General features: G+C 40.9%; 1 protein-coding gene across 1 annotated transcript in view; it reads right to left on the bottom strand.

Moving 5' to 3' along the window:
- Nucleotides 1-27,471, bottom strand: part of MYOM1 (myomesin 1) — a 148,325-nt gene that overhangs the window by 35,497 nt on the left and 85,357 nt on the right. Inside the window, exons 17-22 of the mRNA XM_081252323.1 lie at nucleotides 25,481-25,602; nucleotides 24,014-24,301; nucleotides 21,233-21,429; nucleotides 11,004-11,130; nucleotides 7,161-7,345; nucleotides 2,675-2,789 (exon numbers count right to left, since the gene is read on the bottom strand). Of these exons, the coding sequence (XP_081108449.1) occupies nucleotides 2,675-2,789; nucleotides 7,161-7,345; nucleotides 11,004-11,130; nucleotides 21,233-21,429; nucleotides 24,014-24,301; nucleotides 25,481-25,602 (1,034 nt within the window). The remainder of the gene's footprint in view (nucleotides 1-2,674; nucleotides 2,790-7,160; nucleotides 7,346-11,003; nucleotides 11,131-21,232; nucleotides 21,430-24,013; nucleotides 24,302-25,480; nucleotides 25,603-27,471) is intronic.

Below are 27,471 nucleotides of genomic sequence, written 5' to 3'. Positions count from 1 at the left end.
CTCCGCAACAAGAGAGGTTGCGATAGTGAAAGGCCCACGCACCGCGATGAAGAGTGGCCCCCGCTTGCCACAACTAGAGAAAGCCCTTGCACAGAAACGAAGACCCAACATAGCCTAAATAAATAAATAAGACGGCATATTAAAAATAAATAAATAAATAAAATCTTTAAAAAAAAAAAAAAAACAAAAAAAAAACAAAAGGAGCGGTTCTTCTGAAATAGCAATCCAAGTTTCACGTTCCAAACCTTGAAACTGATAACAGATCCCACCCCCCCAACCCCGGCCCCAAACATTTTAGCATAAAATAAATACATGGTTGAAAGTAATATACTGGTATTTAATAAAGTTAATAAATTCAGACAACCTTAGGCTACATACAAGTTTTTACAGGGATTTTTAAAGCCTTAACACCTGTTTATAGCCTATTCATCTATGCGAAATATTTTGTGAACTTCTAAGCTCTCATCATGCCGTGCTGTAAACTGTTTTTCCACTAGCTCATAAGCTCAGTGGGCGGTGACAATGTCACATTACTCTACTCGTGGTGCCCACACAGCACCTGGCATGAAGTAGGTGTTCAGGAAACACATAGTGCAGGAATGAATGTGTCTGTTGCATATGGAACCTGCCCCAGTGTCCTGGGTTTGGGCTCCTTCGTGGCGATGCTTCAGGTCAAGCATCTTGACTCTGTGCCTCCCAGGATTTTTTCCTAGGCTTGAGCCAGGGGTTCCTGAGCGGGTTAATCTGCTGCTGTTTAGTCTGCAGCTGCTGTTTGTAGTTATATTCTGGGAATGGAATGGCCACAGAATGACTTTGGGTGCCTTGTTCCAGTGAACAAACCAGTGAAACAAAACTCTCCCCCAGGAGCTCACCAGCAGACTCCTTTCTGATGGTAAAGTTTCCACCGTGGTGGCTTTACTAATGTCCTGACTGGCCACCTGCCATTCCAAGGGTTATTGATGAGAAAACAGGAAATCAATTTAAGCTTTCTTTAGTCAATCAGGTTTGGGTTCCACTGCTTAAAGGGTGCTTTTAACCTATCAGTGACTAGATAGTTTATTTGTGTAATAATCTAAATGTTCTTACAAGGGCAGCCTCATAGTTGGGCTCTTCTGCATGTCTATTGGCACCCTATATATCTGCACAGTTGGCACCTGAAGGGTCTGATTTCTATAGGAATGTGTGTCCTCATGTATTCGTGTGTCACCTTTTACCTGGCATTTGGGTCCCTAGCATTTTTCTATTTTCTCATGAAGTTTTGCAAAGAGTACTTATATGAGGTATGGCACTCTGTCCAGACACACCTACCACACTTTGGTACAAGAAGGTCACTTCTGTCGTACCTGGTGCTAGAGGGTAGTTACAGGAGCAGATGAAAGCAGTTCATGAAATAATAGGATGAAAGGGGCAGGTCCTTCCTCAAAGGATACATTAGATATTCTTTTCAAGCAGCGTGAAGTGAGAGCAGAGTTTTCTGTGTTTACATTCTTTTCTCATCATAAAAACCAATATTACATTATATATCTGCCCTTTATTTCAGTCTGAAAATAGGAATGGATTAAAGTGAGAGTGCTTGGACTAGAATGAATATAAACTTAAAATAACTGATTAATACCTTTTTTAATCCTCTTTCATTTCCAGTGATTTCTTTCATGTAACTTTAACGAACTGAAATTTATAACTTTGAAAAGGAGATTAAATGACAAAATGAGTATTATATAATGATCTGAAACTACTTGCACAGTGAACACTGTAAACTTTGTTCACATAACAAAGGGAAAGACTGTCTTTCCTAGTCCAATCATGGCATCTTGAAACTGGGAAGTGAGGCTGCCTCAACTCTATAGATCCTTCAATTAGGACCGCTGTTAGTTTAATCCAGGGGTCAGCAAACTATGGCTTGTGGGCTAAATCTGGCCCATTGCCTTTTTTTGTATGGCCTGCAAGCTAAGAATGGTTTTTACATTTTTAAACAGCTTTTAAAAATAAAAAGAGGATTAATATTTCAAGACCTGAAACTAGTTATAATTCAAATTTCATAGTGCATGTAATGTATCATATTACATAATGCATATATCAAGCACAATAAAGTTTTATTGGCACATAGCCATGCTCACTAATTTATGTATTGTCTGTGGCTGCTTTTGTGCCACAGAAGAGTTGAGGATTGTTACAGGGACCATATAACCATAGAGTTGAAAATATTTACTATCTGACCCTTCACAGAAAAAGTTTTCTGTCCCCTGGTTTAATTTAGTAGCTACAATTATATAAATCCTACTTTTGTTTAAGGATCATGCTTGCTACCTGGGCTGTTCCAGCTTCCTCTGTGATGGGAAAATATTCTTGTGGGAATTAATGGCCATAGTATAATAGGAATAACGTCCCAGGAATGTATGTTTTAAACAGTTGGTGCAGGAAGCATAATTTGATCAAGAACTTCCCTGTTTTTAAGTATGAACCAGAGTAGCCCTGGACCACTTCAAACCTGACTCACCCCTGCCCTAAGGTCCTGTGATGGGGTAAATGATTGTCATGTCCTACGGTCATACTTATCAATCATTTGGCTAGCATACAGTGATGATTTTGAAAATGAGGAAAAGCGTAGAAGTAAGGTTGAATGTTACCTTTGGTATCTTACACAGATGAGATTAACGAAAAAGTAAAAGCCCACCTGGACGGGTTTCTGCCACAACAGGCCCAGCAAGGTCAGATGGCTTCCCGACACCTGCCTGGTTTATGGCTCGGACTCGGAACACATAGCTGACACCCTCTTTGAGGCCTTGCACCTGGAAGAAGCAGGTATAGAAGTGATGGGTGATTTGTGTCATTTGAACAGAAGTGTCCTTCCTCTGTGGTGGCAATACAGTCATACAGCACAAAGGGCACAGGACTTGGGTTCTGAACTTCATTCTGTCAAAGACTGTGTGTGGCTTCAGCTAAGGCTTTCTTCTCTCTGTACCATGTGTAAGTAGACATTTCCAAGATCCCTTGAAACTCAGATGCTGTTTCTTTTTTAGATAATTTAATGGCCACCAGCATCAGAAACAGAAGACTGATACAGGTATGCTTTAAAGGAGTTAGCCACCTTATTCTTTGGTCAAAAGACAAATTACAAAGTGCTCAGAAGAGCTTATATGCTGCCCTTCTTTTCCTGGTCCTTTTGAGACATTCCATGAATAATTTCAGATAAAATTTCTGATAAGAGAGGGGAATTACAAGCACGGATCACAGATCATGGATCACTTTCTATTTGTTTAAAAGCATGTTAAACCACTAGAACAAAAACAAACAAAAATTGTCCCTATAAATATAATACAGCTATTTCTCACTAAACAGACAAGCAGGGACTTCCCTGGTGGCACAGTGGTTGGGAATCCGCCTGCCAATGCAGGGGGCATGGGTTTGAGCCCTGGTCTGGGAGGATCCCACATGCTGCGGAGCAACTGAGCCCGTGCTCCACAACTACTGAGCCTGCACTCTGGAGCCCACAAGCCACAACTACTGAGCCTGCATGCCACAACTACTGAAGCCCATTTGCCTAGAGCCCGTGCTCTGCAACAAGAGAAGCCACCACAATGAGAAGCCTGCGCACTGCAATGAAGAGTAGCCCCCACTCGCTGCAACTAGAGAAAGCCCACGTGCAGCAATGAAGACCCAACCCAAAAATAAACACATAGATAAATAAATTTTTTTAAAACGATAAAATCTTTAAAAAAAAACAGACAAGCAATTAACATGATTGTGAATTTTAGTAATTTGTGAATAGTCAAATATATTCAAATTCCAAATCCTCACTTTTTTTTTTTTTTTTTGCGGTACACGGGCCTCTCACTGTTGTGGCCTCTCCCGTTGCAGAGCACAGGCTCCGGACGCGCAGGCTCAGTGGCCATGGCTCGTGGGCCCAGCCGCTCCGCGGCTTGTGGGATCTTCCCAGACCGGGGCATGAACCCATGTCCCCTGCATCAGCAGGCGGACTCTCAACCACTGTGCCACCAGGGAAGCCCCAAATCCTCACATTTTTAATTATCAAGAAGATGTTTGCTGAGGACCTATATTATATGTGTGCCACCAAGCTAGAGTTACAAGAGCATGAGAGAAGTAAAAAACATATATAATATGTTTTTATACAACAGTCCCACTTCATAATTTTTTGTGACTTTCTTTGGGTTCAACACAGTCTCATTAGTATTACAAATACTGTCAATATTTTACAAAAATGATCTTTTCCTTTTTAGAACATGTGACTTTTAAAAGCTATATTGTATTTTAAGAAGTTTACTACACACAAAGGGCACAATTTTTTCCCATAGTGTTGTGATGGAGATTAACAGCCAAAATGGGATTTAAATCAAACAAAGCTAGAATATACTTATTCAACTAAGCGAAGTGTTTGTGACCATGTATTTAGATGAGCTTTGTATTAAATTGTTGGGGTTTTAATCTAATTATTTAATTGTACTGTGTTTATGGTAACAGAATGTCACTACTTATATAGTGATAACTTTCACTGGAGCTAATGGATTTTTGAAATGAATTTTAATCCATAAATGAAATTAGGCACAGGCTAAATGCATAAGAGTTTGATGTATTTAACGTAAGGTAGATAGATAGTGGGAAGCAGCCGCATAGCACAGGGAGATCAGCTTGGTGCTTTGTGACCGCCTGGAGGGGTGGGATAGGGAGGGTGGGAGGGAGGGAGACGCAAGAGGGAAGGGATATGGGAACAGATGTATATGTATGACTGATTCACTTTGTTATAAAGCAGAAACTAATAAAAAAAAAGAGTTTGATGTATTTAAATTCTATACTTAGAAATAATGCCAGGCAACTGTGGATCTATAGAAAGGAGCAGAAACATTTCCTTGTTGTGATAAAAATAGACCAGTTGCCAGGTACCTGCCACATCTGCACCTGCCACTTAGGTAATATGTGGCTGTGAGTCAGATTTCTGCCAACGCAGCACAGGAAGTGAATCCACATCCTAGTGTCTAGTCACTGAGGTGACAGGCACACCCCTCCACTCTATCACCGCAGGGGCAATGACTGCTGGTTTAAAGCACTAGAGATGCATTATCTATATCCCCCACCCCTTCCAATTATTCAGTCCCTCTCACCACATTGTCTCAGCAGATTGTAATTACCAGTCAAGAAGGAAGCATGAGCTCTGTTGGTTAAACCTTTTGGTGGATAGTAATGCATCTTACACTCTCTCTAGGAGCCCCTAGACACTCAGTGCTAACGTGAATGGGGGTGCTTCTGGCAGAAACCGGTTAGGCCATTATGTTCCAGTGCCATGGTGCTAAAATCTCCTGTTCCTGGAGCTATATGTCCTTTCCTCACTTAAATTTGACAGATTAAACTTTTTAACATGCACATTTTTTCTCCATTTCAGGGCAAACTTTTCTGAATATGAAACACCTGGAAAAGTGACTCCACATCAAAATGGGTATGGGGACTATAGGACATCTCTACTTTTCTTCTTTATGCCTTTACTGCGTGAATTTGTCATCATAAGCATGCATCTGTTTTATAATCAGAAAAATCAGTAATTCTATTTTTGCTTTAAAAATTGTGGCCAAACTCTAAAGTCATTTCCTTACAGAAAGTTCGTCTCCCAGTTTGTGAGGGGCACTCAACCTCAGTCTCTCTCTTTCCCCTAAATATGCCTTTCTTCTTCTTTTTTAAAAAAATGAGCGATATTAACCATTCTTTGATGTGTTTAAACTCCATTATTTTCTCTTCCTACTCATTTTTCCTGGGCTCTTGGTCCCCTTTGCTTGGCTTCTCACTCTCACTTGGTTTCCTGTGAGTCGGGCTCCTGGGATCCTGTGCTATGGCAGATGGAGGATTTGGAAGTCATGCTGGCCATAAGAACACACCACCATCATCCAGGATGTGTCCGGCCTTTGTTTTACACTGGCCTTTGTGGATGTCTTTGTATCTAGAGGCCTCCTGACTTCTCTGGACAGCCAAACAGCATCCTAGGCTCCAGACCTTCCTTGACCTTTTCTCTTCCCCACGAAATGTGACCTTCCTTATCTCCTCATGGTTTTGTAAGGGGCTGGAGAGTTTACTGGTATGTAGGAAGCTGAGTTAATGGCATGTTGGATGTAATGGTTTAAGGGTCATCTCTCCTGGAGGGTACATTTACATCTTTTTATAGGGACCCCAGAGAGTGGCTGCCCTAACCCCAGAGAGTGGCTGACAAATGGTATGGACTTTAGTGGCAGGTTGACAAGAGAAATCTCTTAAACCAGGTATACTCTGAAAATCCTCCAAGGCCCACGCCCTGTGGGGCCATATTCTGCCAACAGATAAGGCTGCACACTGAATGTATTGTGAAGCTTCCTGTTTGACAGTGGTCATACAGTCACACTTCATTGTACGTAACAAGAACTGGAGTCATATTCCCCACAGTTTCTGAGGCCTTGTTATAGATTCAGGGTCTCCAGATGCCACTGCTGACAATAGGGGGAAACATTCTTTTGAGATTTCTATTTGGTACTAGTGAGAGAGTCAGTGGCTAGAGCAGAACAGTCTCTGGCATATAGAGTTAGAAACTGGTTCAGTTGGAACACTCTAGAGGAACCTGGAAGGCAGTGACATGGAGAAGGGTGAGGACAAGGTCAAGGGTTGAGGCAGCTCATTCCTCTGGCCCCTGAGAGCTCATGTGAACACAGGGGTGAGGGGGCAGGGGAGGTAAGGCCGACCACGACTCAAAAGGATCAGCAGTTAAAGGCTTACAGGCGTGAACTTTATGAAAATAACACCCTCAAATCAAAAAACACCCTCAAAAAAATTCGAGGTAGGAATGAGAAGGTCACCTTTTGGAGATGGTAACATCTTAAGACTGTGAGTAACAAAAATGTGAGGTGGGTAAGTGGAGGAGGAACAGAAGAGGGAGGAGGGATATTTTCTAAAGCCAAGCAAAGGGATTTGGATCAAATTACAAGAAACTTGTTTTAAGCATCAGAAACATCCCCAAAACCTCACCCACTGCCAAATGGAGTCCTACCAGGATCCCAACACATGACACAGACCAGTGCTGAGATGCTCTGCTTTATCTCACTGACTTTAAAGTTAACCTCATTAGAAGAACCCTTTTTCTTTAAAAAAAAAAAAAAAAAAGATTTTTCAAACTGTGAGCATCCTCTTACCTTCAGGTATGTGTTTTTCAGAGCCGCCTCATTGAGTCCTCGCCACTGGTCCTCTTTGGCACTGGCCTCCTTCATGTCCATAAAGTAGCCAGTGACCGGAGTCCGTCCCGAGTGGATCGGAGGCTTCCACTGCAGAACCAGGGAGGTTTTCCTGACTTCACTGTACTTGAGACTGTGCGGTGGTCCTGAGAGGGAAAGAGAGACTGATGCGTAACAATCATAATGGAGATAAGAAAACTCCAATGTGTGTAAACGTAGAACCACATTTAAAGTCTTAAAGCTGAAGCTGATGCTGATGTTCTTCTTTTGTAAAATCTACTACTCCCATGGAAACAGGTATTCTGTGCTCATTCCATATCCGGTTTCCTCAACAGCTCTGTATCAGCCTATTAAGACCCTTTACGGGCAGCAAATGGTTAAGGCCAGTTCAAGGTGCCCTCCAGCAGCTGGATGAAGCCTTGCCCTCAGGCTGTCCTCAGGCCTGTGTTCCTCACCTTTTATCAGAGCAGTTTAATTTGGTTGCAGATTCAGTTTCAGATTATTTTTGGATGACAATCTGAAAATACCCCCCAATCTCAATTATGACGAAGAAAGCAACTTTCTTTGATGGCTTATGAATATAGAAAAAAATATATATTGCAAAACATATATCCCTCCCTCACTGGAGGAATATCTTTCCCGTAAAGCATATATCCCACATAGGGGTAAAAACAAACTACAATTGTGGTTACAAAGAACTTTCACCAAAACAAATACAATCAATCCCATGGGCCCTGAATCTATGCTAAACCCTATCAGGTACTTTACATTCTTTTATCTCACCCATCCCTAAGACAATGAACAGAAAGCTCAGAGATGCCAAGGAACTTGATCAACCTGTTCAGGAAGGAAGCCAAATACTTCCTGTGTGTCTCTTTGCACTCTTGGGCGAGTCCCATCTACTCACTGATGGCCTGCATCTTTGCATGACTACCAGCTGCTATGAAGGTGATATAGTTATTTATTTTCTTTCTTTTTTTTTTTAAGTATATAGTCAGATTTGCACTTTATTTATTTAAAATTATTTATTTATTGGCTGCATTGGGTCTTCGTTGCTGTGCGCGGGCTTTCTCTAGTTGCGGCGAGCAGGGGCTACTCTTTGTTGTGGTGTTAAGGCTTCTCATTGCGGTGGCTTCTCTTTGTTACAGAGCACAGGCTCTAGGCATGTGGGCTGCAGTAGTTGTGGCTTGCAGGCTCTAGAGCGCAGGCTCAGTCAGTAGGCACACAGGCTTAGTTGCTCTGTGGCACATGGCATCTTCCCGGACCAGGGCTTGAACCCGTGTCTCCTGCATTGGCAGGTGGATTCATAACCACTGTGCCACTAGGGAAGTCCCTTTATTTTCTTTTCTCTTTCCTCCTTTTTTTTTTTTTTTAAATAACAACTGGTTTCTAACCAACCAATCAAAAGCACCTGAACTGACTCACAGTGGCCTGAGAGCCAACTACAAGCGCAGACTCCATCGTGCTATGCTTTGGCATTTTGCAACTGATCACTCGGTGTTTTTTGGGCCCTTTACCTCAGCTTAACGGTCACTGGCAATGAGTCATCCTTGTGTCCTGATGATGCCTTCTGTTGAAATAGGTTTAAATAACACCCGTACCTTACCCTGGTGTGCAGTGCTCTGTTTTGCAAAGGGCTTTTATGACCATTGTCCTGTGTCATCCTTAGAAGCCAGAGAGGCATCCAAACAGGCAGCACCAGCCCTTTCTTCCAGGGAAGGACCACTGTGCTGCTGCTTCCTACCCCCTCGTGTCTTGGAATGAGCAGACCTAGTTTCCAACCCTAACTGCCACTTATTACCTGTGTGACCTCCTGGGTATCATTTAACCTGAGTCTGTTTCTTCATCCGACAAAATGTCCTAAATGCTCTCACCTATCATTAAGCTTTCTTGATTCATGGCTTGCCCAACACTTCTCAGTGAGTCAAGGGTGAAGCTGGGAAAAGAGAGGCCGTGGGGGTGGAGGACTGCCCCGTTCACTTCTCCTCTGAGGTGGGAGCACTCACCCTGCAACCTATTTTGCTAACTATATCTTTGTCTATTAAACCATTTTCCACAGGTCTGCTCAGAATTTCTTGGTCTGTGGTCATTCACATTTTAACTTTATTCAGGAACTGCAAGAATTTAAAAACAGACCCACTTTTGTGTAGGTGGCAGAAAGAACTTAAGAAATATCGCTGGCTTCAAGAAGGTGAAAGGAAAGCAATGTGTTTGCCTCTTGTATTAACTGAAGGTGAGTGAACTCTTGAACTTCTCTTGAGTTTCTCTTGTAATCTTTTTATTCACACCTGATAGAGATGTGATGCAGATGGACGCTCACTAAGTGAAGGCAAAAAAGATGGTTCTCCAAAGGCACTAAGGTTTCAAATAGAGGAAGTGGGTGGCACTGGGGGCATGGCTGGATCCACCCAGTGTGCCCAGTGTGGCCTGGTGTTCTAACATGGTTGGAGCCAGTGCCGTAGCAGTTGTTATACAAGCTAAATATCCAACCCAAGGGGGAGAATTTAGTCATTCTGTGGCACTAAAGTATTTAGGTGTTTGAAGTTAGTGCCATTGGAAGCACAATAAAACCATCCACTAGGGACTTCCCTGGCAGTCCAGTGGTTAAGACTCCGCCTTCCAATGCAGGGGGCACAGGTTCAATCCCTGGTCGGGGAATTAAAGCCCCCCATGCCGTGTTGTGAGGTCAAAAATTTAAAAAAATGGGGCTTCCCCGGTGGCGCAGTGGTTGAGAGTCCGCCTGCCGATGCAGGGGACACGGGTTCGTGCCCCGGTCCGGGAAGATCCCACATGCTGCGGAACGGCTGGGCCCGTGAGCCATGGCCGCTGAGCCTGCGTGTCCAGAGCCTGTGCTCCGCAACGGGAGAGGCCACAACAGTGAGAGGCCCGCGTACCGCAAAAAAAAAAAAAAATATTAAAAAAATTAAAAGCAAAACAAAAAAAAAACCCATCCACTGACTACATTGCTAGTCTGACTCTTAATGACTTAGTAAATTTGTTAGTATTCAGTCTTTACATTTGTTCACTGTTGTAGCTGTGTAAGAGTTAAAAGCATAGGTAAATGTTTCTGGTTTCTCCCCACTTTCACCCCTGCTCCGTCAACCACCCTCTATGACAACCTCCAAAGGAGAGCATTTCCAGTCCGGTTCCAGGATATTTACTGTGATGCAGAGTTGGAAAAAAGTTGACATAGGGAGAAAGGACTGGAGAGGTAAGTGGACAGATATAAGAGGCAGGAGGCCAGGACTTAAGCCCTAGGCAGGCATGTTAGGTCCCCTATATGTACAGTGAAGAGCTGGGAGCAAGGAAGGAGGAGACCACAGGAAGGAGGCCACAGAGGCTGGGGCTGAGGAGATGGGGGAGGGAGGCTGATAAATGAAATGCTCTAGAGCACTGGGAGAATGCACAACTCGGGAGTGCCAGAAGACATTTTTGAGAAATTTTGCTGGGGGATGTGAATTGGATGCCCTTTAATGGCCTTGAAGAAGACAAGCAAAGATTAGAATTCCTTTTAAATAAACAAGTGGCATTCAAACTGTGTGCTTCCGTCCATCCTACTCCATGCAGAGGCTGAGCTATGGGGACTCTAGGATTTATTTGGAATATAAGAAATTTATACTCAGTTTTATATTGGTACCTATTGTTTCATAGTACTTTAGAAATATTTAACGTAAACACAAGGGGCTGAGAGAATTTGTCTCCCTTAGAAGCTGTATATGTACCACTTAAATTTAGTTCTAGGTTGTAGGTTCCATTGGAAGAAACTCTGAGCCTCAGTGCTGAGACATGGTCTTCCTGGTTTACCTGGAACAGCAATGGTCCACTCTTCACATTTGAAGCTTGTGCTTACTGCCGAGGGTGCTCCCAAGCCAGCGATGTTCATGGCTGCCACTTGGAACTGATATACCATGTTCTCCTTCAAGTTGCTAATCTGCAACATGGACAATATCATGGATAGTGAATATTTCAGGTTTGTTTTTCTAGCGGTTCAACATTTTATTTATTTACCTCCTGTGTTGGACATACTCTAGGGTGACCCCCCAATGAGTCACACCCTTTTGTAATCTCCCCTTGCATTGGGGTGAAACCTGAGACTTGCTTCTAGCCAACAGAACATGGCAGGGGTATTGGAATATGAGTCCTGTGATTGTATTATATCATATGGCAAAGAAAGAGGGATATTTCAGATGTAATTAAGATTCCTAATCAGTTGATTTTGAGTTCATCAAAAGGAAGATAGATTATCCTAGGCGCATCTGACTATGATATTGTGATTTATAATAAGACATATATATTTGGTTTTTGTCCCCATTCCTGGCACAGAGCTCCTAAAACTCTTGGAATTTCCTAAGTGATGAGAGTTATAAAGTATCTTTTGTTATGTTAATGAGGTGACTTTTGGAAAGCACCTAAGGATGGGGACTGGTTGCCAAGGGAACCAATCATGTGATTAAAGGGTGGGAACTTTCAGCCTCATCCCAGACCTCTGGACCTCTGGGGAGGGAAGATGGGCTGGAGATTGAGTTCAATCACCAATGACCAATGATTTAATCAAGGAAGTCCACGTAATGAAGCCTCCATAAAGCCCCAAAAGAGCAGGGTTCAGACAGCTTCCAGGTTGGTGAACACGTGGAGGTGCTGGGACAGTGGTGGTCTGGAGAGAGGATGGAAGCTCCATGCCTGTTCCCCATATCTTGCCCTATCAATCTCTTCTATCTGGCTGTTCCTGATTTATACCTTTTATAATAAACTGAATAATCTGGTAAGTAAAATGTTTCTCTGAGTTCTGTGAACCACTCTAGTGAATTAATCAAACTCAAGGAGGAGGTTTTGGGAAACTGATTTATAGTCTGTTGGTCAGAAGCACAGGTGACATCCTGGACTTTCAACTGGCATCTGAAGTGGGGGCAGGGTTATTCTTGAGGGACTGAACCCTTTACGTGTGGGACCTGAGTCTATCTTCAGGGAGACAGTGTCAGAATTGTGTTAAATTGTAGGACACCCAGCTGGTGTCTGAGAAGTGTTGTGAGTGTGAAGTAGTATTAGAGCAAAGGAGAAACACACAGGAGGGAGAGTGAGTTTTTCCAAAGGACCGACTTAATCAGATAGAAACTCTTAAAATGGGGTTTGGGACCTGCCTGAAGAGAAACACTGTCCTGATGGCCTTGAAGAAGCAAATACTGTTTTTCAAACTGCTTAGCCACTCACATTTGGAGAAGGACAGCCTCTAGGAGCTGAGGGTCTCAGACCTACAGCTGCAAGGAACCGAATTTTGCCAACAACAGTGAGCTTAGAAGAGGAACTCGAGTTCCAGATGAGAATGTAGTCCAGCTGAAACCTAGGTTTCAGCCTTGTGAGACCTTGAGCAGAAGACCCAGCTAAGCCGTGCCTAGACTCCTGACTCAAGGAAACCGTGATACCACAAACAGGGACAGTTTGTCATAGTTTGTTACACAGCAATAGAAAACGTTTGCATGTACAGATGAAAATTAAATGAATTCTAATCTTGGAATCAAAATACTCAAATTCTTGTAATATTTCTGCTCTTTACTGAGTGACCTCATATTTTCTATATCCCTCAGTATGAACTGGGTTGTTGTTGGGGTAAATATATGTAGTAAAATACTAAATGTGAAAACATTTGCAAAATAGAAATGATGGAATGTATTAATGTGAAAAAAATCCATGAACTAGGCTTTAAAAGAGGAGACAATGAGTAGAAGGACATGCTCTCACTCCCTCTTGCAAGAACACCAGAATCACAACTAACTGCTGAACAATCATCGACAGGAAGACACTGGAACTCACCAAAAAAGATACCCCACATCCAAAGGCAAAGGAGAAGCCACAGTGAGAAGGTAGGAGGGGTGCAATCACAATAAAATCAAATCTCATAACTGCTGGGTGGGTGACTCACAGACTGGAGAACACTTATACCACAGAAGTCCACCCACTGGAGTGAAGGTTCTGAGCCCAACGTCAGGCTTCCCTATCTGGGGGTCCAGCAACGGGAGGAGGAATTCCTAGAGAATCAGACTTTGAAGGCATGTGGGATTTGATTGCAGGACTTCGACAGGACTTGGGGAAACAGAGACTCCACTCGTGGAGGGCACACACAAAGTAGTGTGTGCATTGGGACCCAGGGGAAGCAGCAGTGACCCCATAGGAGACTGAACCAGACCTACCTGCTAGTGTTGGAGGGTCTCCTGCATAGGCGGGGGGTGGCTGTGTCTCACGGTGAGGACAAGGACACTGGCAGCAGAAGTTCTGAGATGTACTCCTTGGCGTGAGCCCTCCCAGAGTCTGCCATTAGCCCCACCAAAGAGCCTGGGTAGGCTCCAGTGTTGGGTTGCCTCAGGCCAAACAACCAACAGGGAGGGAACCCAGCCCCACCCATCAGCAGACAAGTGGATTAAAGTTTTACTGAGCTTTGCCCACCAAAGCAACAGCCAGCTCTACCCACCACCAGTCCTGGCCATCAGGAAACTTGCACAAGCCTCTTAGATAGCCTCATCCACCAGAGGGCAGAGAGCAGAAGCAAGAAGAACTACAATCCTGCAGCCTGTGGAACAAAAACCACATTCACAGAAAGACAGACAAGATGAAAAGGGAGAGGGCTATGTACCAGAAGGAAGGAACAAGATAAAACCACAGAAAAACAACTAAATGAAGTGGAGATAGGCAATCTTCCAGGAAAAGAATTCAGAATAATGATAGTGAAGATGATCCAGGACCTTGGAAAAAGAAAAGAGGCAAAGATCGAGAAGATGCAAGCAATGTTTAAGACCTAGAAGAATTAAAGAACAAACAAACAGAGATGAACAACATAATAACTGAAATGAAAACTACACTAGAAGGAATCAATAGCAGAATAACTGAGGCAGAAGAAGGGATAAGTGACCTGGAAGACAGAATGGTGGAATTCACTGCTGCAGAACAGAATAAAGAAAAAAGAATGAAAAGAAATGAAGACAGCCTAAGAGACCTCTGGGACAACGTTAAACACAACAACATTTGCATTATAGGGGTCCCAGAAGGAGAAGAGAGAGAGAAAGGACCCGAGAAAATATTTGAAGAGATTATAGTCAAAAACTTTCCTAACATGGGAAAGGAAATAGTCAACCAAGTCCGGGAAGTGCAGACAATCCCATAGAGGATAAACCTAAGGAGAAACATGCCAAGACACATAGTAATCAAATTGGCAAAAATTAAAGACAAAGAAAAATTATTGAAAGCAGCAAGGGAAAAACAACAAATAACATACAAGGGAACTCCCATAAGGTTAACAGCTGATTTCTCAGCAGAAACTCTACAAGTCAGAAAGGACTGGCATGATATACTTAAAGTGATGAAAGGGAAGAAACTACAACCAAGATTACTCTACCCGGCAAGGATCTCATTCAGATTTGATGGAGAAATCAAAAGCTTTACAGACAAGCAAAAGCTAAGAGAATTCAGCACCACCAAACCAGCTCTACAACAAATGCTAAAGGAACTCTCTAAGTGGGAAACACAAGAGAAGAAAAGGAACTGCAAAAACAAACCCAAAACAATTAAGAAAATGGTCATAGGAACATACATATTGATAATTACCTTAAACGTGAATGGATTAAATGCTCCAACCAAAAGACACAGGCTTGCTGAATGGATACAAAAACAAGACCCATATATACGCTGTCTATAAGAGACCCACTTCAGACCTAGGGACACATTCAGACTGAAAGTGAGGGGATGGAAAAAGATATTCCATGAAAATGGAAATCAAAAGAAAGCTGGAGTAGCAATGCTCATATCAGATAAAATAGACTTTAAAATAAAGAATGTTACAAGACACAAGGAAGGACACTACATAATGATCAAGGGATCAATTCAAGAAGAAGATATAACAATTATAAATATATATGCACCCAACACAGGAGCACCTCAATACATAAGGCAACTGCTAACAGCTACAAAAGAGGAAATTGGGCTTCCTTGGTGGCGCAGTGGTTAAGAATCTGCCTGCCAATGCAGGGGACGCGGGTTTGTGACCCAGTCCGGGAAGATCCGTGGAGCGGCTGGGCCCGTGAGCCATGGCTGCTGAGCCTGCACGTCCAGAGCCTGTGCTCTGAAGCAGGAGAGGCCACAACAGTGAGAGGTCCGCGTACCACAAAAAAAAAAAAAAAAAGAGGAAATTGACACTAACACAATAATAGTGGGGGACTTTAACACCTCACTTACACCAATGGACAGATAATCCAAAATGAAAATTAATAAGGAAACACGAGCTTTAAATGACACAATAGACCAGATCGATTTAATTGATATTTATAGGACACTCCATCCAAAAACAGCAGATTATACTTTCTTCTCAAGTGCGCATGGAACATTCTCCAGGATGGATCACATTTGGGTCACAAATCAAGCCTCAGTAAATTTAAGAAAATTGAAATCATGTCAAGCATCTTTTCTGACCACAGCACAATGAGATTAGAATTCAATTACTGGGAAAAAAACTTAGAAAACACAGACAGGGTTTCACTGGTGGCGCAGTGGTTGAGAGTCCACCTGCCAATGCAGGGGACACGGGTTCGTGCCCCGGTCCAGGAAGATCCCACATGCCATGGAGTGGCTGGGCCTGTGAGCCATGGCCACTGAGCCTGCGCGTCCAGAGCCTGTGCTCCGCAATGGGAGAGGCCACAACAGTGAGAGGCCCGCGTACCGCAAAAAAACAGAAAAAAACCCCAAAAGAAACCCCACAGACACATGGAGGCTAAACAGTACGTTACTAAATAACCAAGAGATCACTGAAGAAATCAAAGAGGAAATAAAAAAATACCTAGAGACAAATGATAATGAAAACATGACGATCCAAAACCTATGGGATTCAGCAAAAGCAGTTCTAAGAGGGAAGTTTATAGTTATACAAGCCTACCTCAAGAAAGAACAAAAATCTCAAATAAACAATCTAACTTTACACCTAAAGGAACTAGAGGAAGAAGAACAAACAAAACCCAAAGTTAGCAGAAGGAAAGAAATCATAAAGATCACAGCAGAAATAAATGAAACAGAAACAAAGAAAACAATAGCAAAGATCAATAAAACTAAAAGCTGGTTCTTTGAGAACATAAACAAAATTGATAAACCATTAGCCAGACGCATCAAGAAAAAGAGGGAGAGGACTCAAACCAGTAAAATTTGAAATGAAAAAGGAGAAGTTACAACAGACACCTCAGAAATACAAAGCATCCTAAGAGACTACTACAAGCAACTCTATGCCAATAAAATAGACAACCTGGAAGAAAAGGACAAATTCTTAGAAAGGTATAGCATTCCAAGACTGAACCAGGAAGAAATAGAAAATATGAACAGACCAATCACAAGTAATGAAATTGAAACTGTGATTAAAAATCTTCCAACAAACAAAAGTCCAGGACCAGATGGCTTCACAGGTGAATTCTATCAAACATTTAGAGAAGAGCTAACACCCATCCTTCTCACACTCTTGCAAAAAATTGCAGAGGAAGGAACACTCCCAAACTCATTCTATGAGGCCACCATCACCCTGATACCAAAACCAGACAAAGATACTACAAAAAACGAAAATTACAGAAAATTCACTGATGAATATAGATGCAAAAACCCTCAACAAAATACTAGCAAACAGAATCCAACAACACATTAAAAGGATCATACACTATGATCAAGTGGGATTTATCCCAGGGATGCAAGGATTCTTCAACATACGCAAATCAATGTGATACACCATATTAACAAATTGAAGAATAAAAACCATATGATCATCTCAATAGATGCAGAAAAAGCTTTTGACAAAATTCAACACCAATTTATGATAAAAACTCTCCAGAAAGTGGGCATAGAGGGAACCTACCTGAACATAATAAAAGCCATATACGACAAACCCACAGCAAACATCATTCTCAGTGGTACAAACCTGAAAACATTTCCTCTAAGATCAGGAAGAAGATAAGGATGTCCACTCTCGCCACTATTATTCAACACAGTTTTGGAAGTCCTAGCCATGGCAATCAGAGAAGAAAAAGAAATAAAAGCAATACAAATTGGAAAAGAAGAAGTAAAACTGTCATTGTTTGCAGATGACATGATACTATACATAGAGAATCATAAAGATGTCACCAGAAAACTACTAGAGCTAATCAATGAATTTGGTAAAGTTGCAGGATACAAAATCAATGCACAGGAATCTCTTGCATTCCTATACACTCATGATGAAAAATCTGAAAGAGAAATTAAGGATACACTCCCATTTACCACTGCAACAAAAAGAATAAAATACCTAGGAATAAACCTACCTAGGGAGACAAAAGACCTGTATGCAGAAAATTATAAGACACTGTTGAAAGAAATTAAAGATGATACTAACAGATGGAGAGATACACCATGTTCTTGGATTGGAAGAATCAATATTGTGAAAATGACTATACTACCCAAAGCAGTCTACAGATTCAATGCAATCTCTATCAAATTACCAATGGCATTTTTTACAGAACTAGAACAAAAAATCTTAAAATTTGTATGGAAACACAAAAGACCCCGAATAGCCAAAGCAGTCTTGAGGGAAAAAAAAAAAGGGCTGGAAGGAATCAGACTCCCTGACTTCAGACTATACTACAAAGCTACAGTAATCAAGACAATATGGTACTGGCACAAAAACAGAAATATAGATAAATGGAACAGGATAAAAAGCTTAGAGATAAACCCATGCACCTATGGTCAACTAATCTATGACACAGGAGGTAAGGGTATACAATGGAGAAGAGACAGTCTCTTCAATAAGTGGTGCTGGGAAAACTGGACAGCTACATTTAAAAGAATGAAATTAGAACACTCCCTAACACCATACACAAAAATAAACTCAAAATGGATTAAAGACCTAAATGTAAGACTGGACACCATAAAACTCTTAGAGGAAAACCTAGGAAGAACATTCTTTGACATAAATCACAGTAAGAGCTTTTTTGATCCGCCTCCTAGAGTAATGGAAATAAAAACAAAAATAAACAAATGGGACCTAATGAAACTTAAAAGCTTTTGCAAAGCAAAGGAAACTACAAACAAGACGAAAAGACAACCCTCAGAATGGGAGAAAATATTTGCAAACGAATCAACGGACAAAGGATTAATCTCCAAAATATATAAACAGCTCATGCAGCTCAATATTAAAAAAACAAACAACCCAATCCAAAAATGGGCAGAAGACCTAAATAGACATTTCTCCAAAGAAGACATACAGATGGCCAAGAAGCACATGAAAAGTTGCTAAACATCACTAATTATGAGAGAAATGCACATCAAAACTACAATGAGGTATCACCTCACACCAGTTAGAATGGGCATCATCAGAAAATCTACAAATAACAAATGCTGGAGAGGGTGTGGAGAAAAGGGAACCCTCTTGCACTGTTGGTGGGAATGTAAATTGATACAGCCACTATGGAGAGCAGTATGGAGGTTCCTTAAAAAATGAAAAATAGAATTACCATATGACCCAGTAATCCCACCACTGGGCATATACCCAGAGAAAACCATAATTCAAAAAGACACTTGCATCCCAATAGTCACTGCAGCCCTATTTACAATAGCCAGGTCATGGAAGCAACCTAAATGCCATCGACAGACGAATGAATAAAGAAGATGTGGTACATATATACAATGGAATATTACTCAGCCATACAAAGGAATGAAACTGGGTCACTTGTAGAGACGTGGCTGTATCTAGAGACTGTCATACAGAGTGAAGTAAGTCAGAAAGAGAAAAACAAATATCGCATATTAACGCATATATGTGGAACCTAGAAAAATGGTACAGATGAAGCAGGTTGCAGGGCAGAAATTGAGACACAGATGTAGAGAACAAACGTATGGACACCAAGGGGGAAAGCAGTGGTGGGGGGGTGGGGGGATGAACTGGGAGATTGGGATTGACATGTATACACTGATGTGTATAAAATGGATGACTAGTAAGAATCTGCTGTATAAGAAAATAAAATAAAATTCAAAAAAAATCCATGAACTATAAATAATCCTTTGAACATTAAAAATGCTTAATAAATGGAGGTACTGATGGAACCAGCTGAGTTAACAAAGTTTACCTACTGTATGATTTAAGCCAAGAAAAATCTGTATCCATGATCCAGTCTACACCTGATTTTATCATGAAGCTGGGTATCCATAAAAGGGAAAAAAATTTGACCCTTATTTCACACCATACACAACATTTATAGGTGAATTAATAACTTAAATATAAGTGGCAAACTGTAAAGCCTTTAGAATATAATCTATATAGCATGGTCCCAGCTGGGGCTATGGCTTTCAGGATCCCTGAACTAGAAGGCATTTCTTAAAAAAAAAAAGAAAAAAATGCACAGAAATCGCTAACGACAAAGCAAATGTTGGTAAATCTGACTACAATAAATTGACAAGAAAATAGGTGTAGTTCACCATAAGGAGAGGAAAAGTCTAGCCAATGAGAAGATATAGGCAACTGACATAGCCAACAAGGATTTATGCTCAAAATATTTAAAGAACTTCATAAGTCAATAAGAAAACCCATTAGAAAAATGGGCAAAAACCTTGTTAGGCATGCTATGAAAGATTTCAAAATGGACCATAAACACAGAAGATGTTCAGACTCATTTGACACCCAGATTGTCAAAACAGGAAAAGTGTGAACACACCAAGTGCTGGAAGGATGTGGAGCATTGGGAATTCTCATACTCTTCAGAAAAACAGCAGAGAATTATGTGGTGAAGTTGGAGATAAACCAGACTCTCTGCCCTAGCAATTTTACTTGTGGGTAATACCCTAGAGAAACTAGTGCACATATGTGCCAGCAGGCATGTACAAAAATGTTCATAGCTAAATTGTTTGATATGGCTTACAATGCCCCATGTCAATCAATAATTGAATGGGAAGGTCTACTGTGAGATGGTCATATAATGGAATACACAGCAGTAAAGTCAGAGCTACTCGTACCAACATGGAAGAATCTTAAAAATAAAATTTTGGGGGCTTCCCTGGTGGCGCAGTGGTTGAGAGTCCGCCTGCCGATGCAGGGGATATGGGTTCGTGCCCCGGTCCGGGAGGATCCCACATGCCACGGAGCAGCTGGGTCCGTGAGCGATGGCCGTTGAGCCTGCGCGTCCGGAGCCTGTGCTCCACAACGGGAGAGGCCACAACGGTGAGAGGCCCGCGCACCGCAAAAAAATAAATAAATAAATAAATAAAATTTTGTTTTATGTATTCTCAGTATGTGTGTGATATTTCATAAATATTAGATGTTAATTTAAAAGAATGTGACATTGAGTTGGGGAAAGCACCATTCCCCGGGCCTCACCCTGCTCTTGCTCTCACGGCTTGGGGTTCTGTGAGGGACGGGGTGGTGACTTGGGTCTAGCTGATGATGCTGTAAAGAGGGGAGCCAGTAGCTATGGTAATAGTGAGACCCCTCAGGTGCTCTGAGGTGGGCCGAGCAGTGAAGGCCCACATGTAGCAGGGAAGCTCGTGGGTGGACATGTGAAGTGCCCCTTTGTGGCTATCAGAGCACTATGACAGGGGCCACTTCACAGAGGGCAAGCTGAGTCTGGCCATCGGGTCCATGTCCCTTTATTCTTCATGATTTGGACATTGAAAGTTAAAACTCCAGAGTCATTTGGATTCTGGGACTCTTAAAACTAGTAGCATATTGTTACAGATAGTTTGTGAGTTAATTTTTGTAAAAAACAAAAGTTTTCATAAAAAGTATATATTTCATACTAAATATTCGAAGAAATTATGTTTATGTGTATAAATCAGAAAATACACATACTTCCTGGTTAGCCAAAATACTTCTATTCATCTTTGTATATTTGTCACAAAAGTCATGTCACTGCAGGCAAAGGACACTGGAGAAATGACAGGAATCATTGATAAGGTGCTGGGCATGTGCATGTATGTGCATGTGTGTGCATTTTGTGCATGTGTTGTGTCAACAGACATATGACACCCCGCACTACTGAAGGCCACACACTTACCTTATATGCCTCATCACTGACAGCTTTGATGTTGGCTTCTCTCCATCTTCCTGGTACCCCGTCAATTACTTCTCGATAGTTTACATAATAGCCCGTAATTTCCGTCCCTCCAGTCTTATCTGGTTGCTTCCATCCAAGAACCATTGAGTCACGAAAACTTTCAAGACAAGTGATATCATAGGGTGGAGATGGTGCCGCTGTTGCAATATGAAGAGCTCATGAGTGGATAGAAATGCTTCTATGATCCTACCTGCATCAAACTGTCTCATTGGTGCCATGCATGAGGGCACTAGGTCCTGTGGTGTAAAACTAAAACGTGACACCAGTAAGTAACTTAGCATCGATTTGGTCTGTGAGGAAAAAAGCTGACACACAGTAAAAACTGCACCGCAATTATTACTCCAAAGATAAAAAGAACCTGCCCCCTCCACTCCCAAGGAGGAATGAGTTTTGAGATACTAACAGCAAAATGTTAGTATTTCTAACAATATCCTGAAAATATAACTAACATATCCTGAAAAATGATCTGTTCCCCATAAGAAGAAATATTTTTCCCAAGATATATATTTTTGTTTCTTTTTCTCAATACTTTACATATCTTTATTGATTATTTTTCATCCTACTTTGTTATCTCTACTCTAAATTTTAGGACAGAGATACATGCTACCTCTTCATTCCTAAAGCAATAGCATGAAAAAGTAAGATATTTTTGTTTCTTTATGTGGTTTTGTTTTCATTTGCTCCGTGAGGAAAATGACATATGTATATCAATTTCTGCCTTGATTTGCTTATTAAGAATTTCTATATATTTCCAAACAGTTAGCATTTCACCACTCAGGTACATGTACCCTGTGAGACCTTACAACTATATAGGCTCTGTCTACACACAGAAAAAAATCATATACTGGAGCTCAGCTAAATGCCATGTTAAAAATTTTTTTAAAAAAACAGGAACAGGGCTTTCCTGGTGGCACAGTGGTTGAGAGCCCGCCTGCCGATGCAAGGGACACGGGTTCGTGCCCCGGTCCGGTCCGGGAAGATCCCACATGCCGCGGAGCGGCTAGGCCCGTGAGCCATGGCCGCTAAGCCTGTGCGTCTGGAGCCTGTGCTCCGCAATGGGAGAGGCCACAACAGTGAGAGGCCCGCGTACCGCAAAAAAAAAATTAAATTAAAAAATTAAAAAAATTAAAAACAGGAACAATCAGCCATGTGATTTTTCTCTTACTATAATACTTTTTGCTGCATTATTTTAAACCTGATGCTGGATTATTATTCATATGGCACAAAATACTACATAGCTGTCACTGTGTTTATTAGTGCTTAGTCAGAAAAATATTTGGATGTTGTTTTTTTGTTTGTTTCTTTTTGCGGTACGCGGGCCTCTCACTGTTGTGGCCTCTCCCGTGGCTCCGGACGCACAGGCTCAGCGGCCGTGGCTCACAGGCCCAGCCGCTCCACAGCATGCGGGATCTTCCCGAACCGGGGCACAAACCCACGTCCCCTGCATCGGCAGGCAGACTCTCAACCACTGCGCCACCAGGGAAGCCCTGGATGTTGTTTTAAGAGTTTTTCTTCATTTATGTGGATTTGCTGATGAAACTTTCACTCAACTACTGAAATTATGTTTTTTTGATAAAGAGAGGGTGGGGTGGTGGAAAGAAATCCACTAGATGTGTAATAACATTAAAAAGAATTTTCTGAATATTTATTTGGATTATCAGAGATAAAGGAACTATCTCATTCTTATTCAAAAAGATTCTCAGAACAATAAAGATTTTTTAAAATAAAATACGTTTTTTCTCTCTTCACCCCATCACCAACCTCCTTAATTTACATTTTAAAGAAAAGCTTTCTTACTCTCTCTCTCTATTTCAGAGCAATGTTGAATATAAACTCTCAAATGAATACCCTATCTCATCTTGAGTTGAAGGGGCAAATAAAGGTGTCAAAAAAGTAGAGAAGGTTACAGAAGTTAGGGGTGGGATATATATAGGGGATGGGTGAGAGGCATGATATGATTTACCAGTATATACTTATAATTTCATTTTTATTTGATAAGAAAAACATTGTCTCCTAGAATATATAAACCACAAATACCAAATATCCTAATCAGAAAATTCCGATTACTGATAATTAGTCTTTCTATTCTAATTCTGATTCGGTAATTAGCCTTACTGATAAATAGTCTTAAGTAAATCAGTTCTGGGAATGTGGATCATATATAATAGAATATGTAGTTATAATGCCCTGTTAAACTTTTCATGACAACTCAAAGAGATATTGTTTCTTATGTTTATTTGAATTAAATGTGAAGGTAATTTGAAAACCTGAGGATGAAAAACAGAAGTTAATAACTATGATCCTGATAAAATGTTACTTTTTTGTGAAATATTTTTCCTATCCATTTATTACCAAACACGGATATTTCTAAAGACCTCCCATAGGCTATGAGTATCAAATCCTTCCCCTCTCATATCTAACTCTCTCAGCAAAATGAGGCCAAAGGTGTGTCTGCTTGTTAAACCAAAGAGACTCTATAACCAAATTACTTTAAATATTCTATTGTCATTAAGCACAATGAATTATGTGTCAAAGCCAAACCCCTATAAAATTACTTTCACAATTCATTAAACAAAAGTATTACAAATGGATAACTGAAAGCATAAAATTAAGAATGAACACTGATGAAAGTGAACACAGATGGAAGAAGGTGATCTGGACAATGAGAGGTGAGAACACTGATGGAAACAGACAGGATGCTTTTACGGTTTCAACTCTCACCTAGATCCTTCTTCTTTTTCAGAGGGTCAGACTTACTTTTCCCCTTAAGAGCTGCTTTCTGTAGTGGTGGGGAAAGCTCTTCCTGAACTGTTTCACTTACTTTACTCACTTCTGTTTGGCCCAGGTTGTGAGAGCTACTGGGTAGTGAAGGTTTGTTAAGTTTGCTACCAAGCAAAGCATCGTTCTTAAAAGTTGGCTGGGAGGTGTCATGCATGCCTCCCCTGGAGTCTGTTAGTCCACCTGGTGTATCACTCAGTTCAGGCCACACAGCTGGAGACACTCCTCCCCCTACAATTGCCAGATAACAACAGAAACACTTTGAACCAGGACACAGTACAGAGTGCTCTTACTTCATAGAACAAACAAGAAAAACATTAGCACCACAAACAGAACAAAAGCAATCTTGGTTTAACGGAAATCACTTGGCTTCACAAGAAATATGGAAAGCATACATTTCACATAACTTACACCAAGGAAGCATTTCAACATTTCCATATTTTTGAAATAGAAGAAATGAGAACAAAAAAACCACAGACAGAACAGGAACCATTTTGATTTGCAGGACCCACGTAAATATAAGAACAAGCACTTCTCAGACATTTCTTGAGAGAGCTCCATTATTCAACAGAATGGGGGGGAAAAGAACCATAAAGTGAACAGGAGACAAACATTGAAGATCTTGATTATACAACAATTAGAGTTATGTACCTTACTGATATAGTAATGGTCTGTACCTTCCAACTTCAAAGAAGCATGTTAACTATGTCCTTAAAATACAAACATATTCTAAGGAATGTTAAAAAGTAATATGGGGTGCTAACTGAAGACAGTGGATATTAAATAATCTTTCTCTTTAAATACATGCTACTACATCACAGATTTCAATTTAATTGCCCTGAAATACCTGGGTCCCTTTCCCACCTTGAGATTGGAAGGTACATTACTGTACATACATATAATTACTTTATTACTGGTTTTATTCTGTTGGGTACTTTGCCAGCAGAGATGAAACATATCGAGCAACCACACACGTCTCGCACGAATTTTAGCAGTTTATAAAAAGCAGGTTAATGTGCTGTTACTGAGAACAGGCCAGGCTCTGCCGCAGATGAAATGGCTTTTAGGTATGAGATGCTCTGTGTTACGGGTGATATACCACCTCATGGAATTGGATGGCACTTCATATTCCCGGGATGAGCACGAATTTAGAATGGAGATTCACACAATGGGAAATATCTGAGGAAACTTGGACTGGTGAAGATGAAAAGGCTACAGATGCACAGAATCTGGGTAAGTGATGAAGATCTGTAAACTGACAGCTATGGTAGGTTAGAGGTCACCTGGAGTCAGAGACAATGATCATCTGAGGATGGAATCATCGAGCAATATTAGAAGTTTTACACAATTTCTGAAGAGGATGGTATCTTTCATTGTAACTTAGAAAAATTCATTTTTCTAAGAACTTACCAATAGCAGCTTTTACTTCGATTGCTTCTGAATCTTGTGAATATTCACTAAGTCCAGCTGCGTTAACTCCTCTGACCCGGAAAATATAACTCTGACCGGTAGTCAATCCATGACAAGTAAACCTGAAAGGAAAGAAAGTTTTAAAAAAACTTTCCCAGGAGGAAGGTTAGGGAAGTTGATTGTTAGCTTAATGGAATGATCTGGCTTTATGAAAATGATGCATTTTTTAAAAGGAAGAAAAAGATGTAGAGAGATGCAGGTAACATATGTACATTAAACAAGAAGGCACCTCAGGCAATTTTCTAAATTCACTCTGTCAAACGATTAGGAGTCTTGGTTATCCCCTGAACAAACACCCTACCCTTTTGAGCCTTTGTGTGCTTATCAGTAAAATGGAGATAATAACGCCTACATGGTAATTTTTGTGTGAAGATTGACCATAAAGTATATATAGCACCAGGGGCCAGGGAGGGATAAATTAGGAATTTGGGATTAACAGATACACACTACTATATATAAGATAGATAAACAACCCTTGTTTATCTATTTGTACTGTATAGCACAGGGAACTATATTCAATAACTTGTAATAACCTATGACAGAAAAGAATTCGAGAAAGAATACATATTAAACAGAATCACTTTGCTGTATACCTGAAATATTGTAAATCAACTATACTTTAATTAAAAAATTTAAAATAAATTTAAAAACTTTAGAAAAAAGAGACCTATTACAGGGCCTGGCTATAGGAGGCATTTAATAAATAATAGGTGGTATTAATAACATGATTAATGACTATTTCAGGGATATACTTATAGCTGTAAGGCACTGGCTGCCCTGGTCATAGAGGCCTACTCACTGCCTCCCTGCATGCCATGGAAGGTACAATTACTTGAGTAATTGACTCCAGAATTGTCATTTGCATTTAAGGGTCCAATAATGAGGTGTGAATCCATGGGCAGTTTCACACATAAAACAACCCCACTCTTTAATAGCTATTATGGCTATAAAGAAAAACTGTTTCATGAATCACTGTAACATTCTAATGCATCTTGAGGACTGTAAGCAGAGGAAATAACAGGTCTGCTAATGACTCTATCACTATTAGCACGTTGAAATATTTAATAAGGGTAGTCATATGTAGGCCAGCTCAGTTCAGTAAACATTTATGAAGCACTTCAGCATTCCAGACACTGCGCTAGGTACTGAGGATACAAAGATGAATAAAAAATGATGCCGGCCCTTGAGCAGCTCTGTTCTATTTATGGAAAGGCAGACTCTGCCTACCCTCCATGAAAATTTCTAAATAGTCCCCAGAAAATGTGGGGAACTCAGAGTAAACGTGAAGTACACAAACAGGCTACATGAATCTCTTGCAAAACATATTGCCTTCTCCCGTTAACTGGTTTGTCTTCATTCTCTCCTGTTCTGCAAAAGGAGCGACTCATCCTCTGGGGGTCCTTGGACATAGAAGTGGCCAAGTCAGAAGCTGCCTAACAAGCCTGCTTGACAATTGGGATGGGGTGAGTCTCCTCTGAGCTTGGTCCTAAATCAAAGGAGACTCAGAATTTGGATGCAGGCCAGAATTCATCATCAACTTGCAAAGCTGGTTGATAAAATATTCAAAAGCAAGAAAAAATAACCCTCCTCACCTTAGAAACAGACACAAGGAGACAGCAAAGTATTCTGAATGTCTTTATTTTGGTGTTTATATCTCCTCAGCACTGGATTTAACCATACTGATGTTCAAAATCTGTAAAATGTTGATACTTTTTTCTGCTCATTTAAAATGCCTGCATAACTTATGACACTGGACAGCTACATGAACAAGAATCTAACTGGACTACTTTCTCACACCATAGACAAATATAAACTCAACATGGATGAGACTTAAATGCGAGATCTGAGACCATGAAAGTCCTAGAAGATAGCACAGGCAGTCAGCTCTTTGACATTGGCCTTATAATAGTTTTTTGGCTCTGTCTCCTCAG

The sequence above is a fragment of the Mesoplodon bidens genome (genome assembly GCF_964165515.1).
Source record: "Mesoplodon bidens genome assembly, chromosome: 13".
Classification (NCBI taxonomy): Eukaryota; Metazoa; Chordata; class Mammalia; order Artiodactyla; family Ziphiidae; genus Mesoplodon; species Mesoplodon bidens.
Note: the sequence above shows the minus strand (reverse complement) of the source record. Positions and strands in the feature narration are given on the sequence as shown.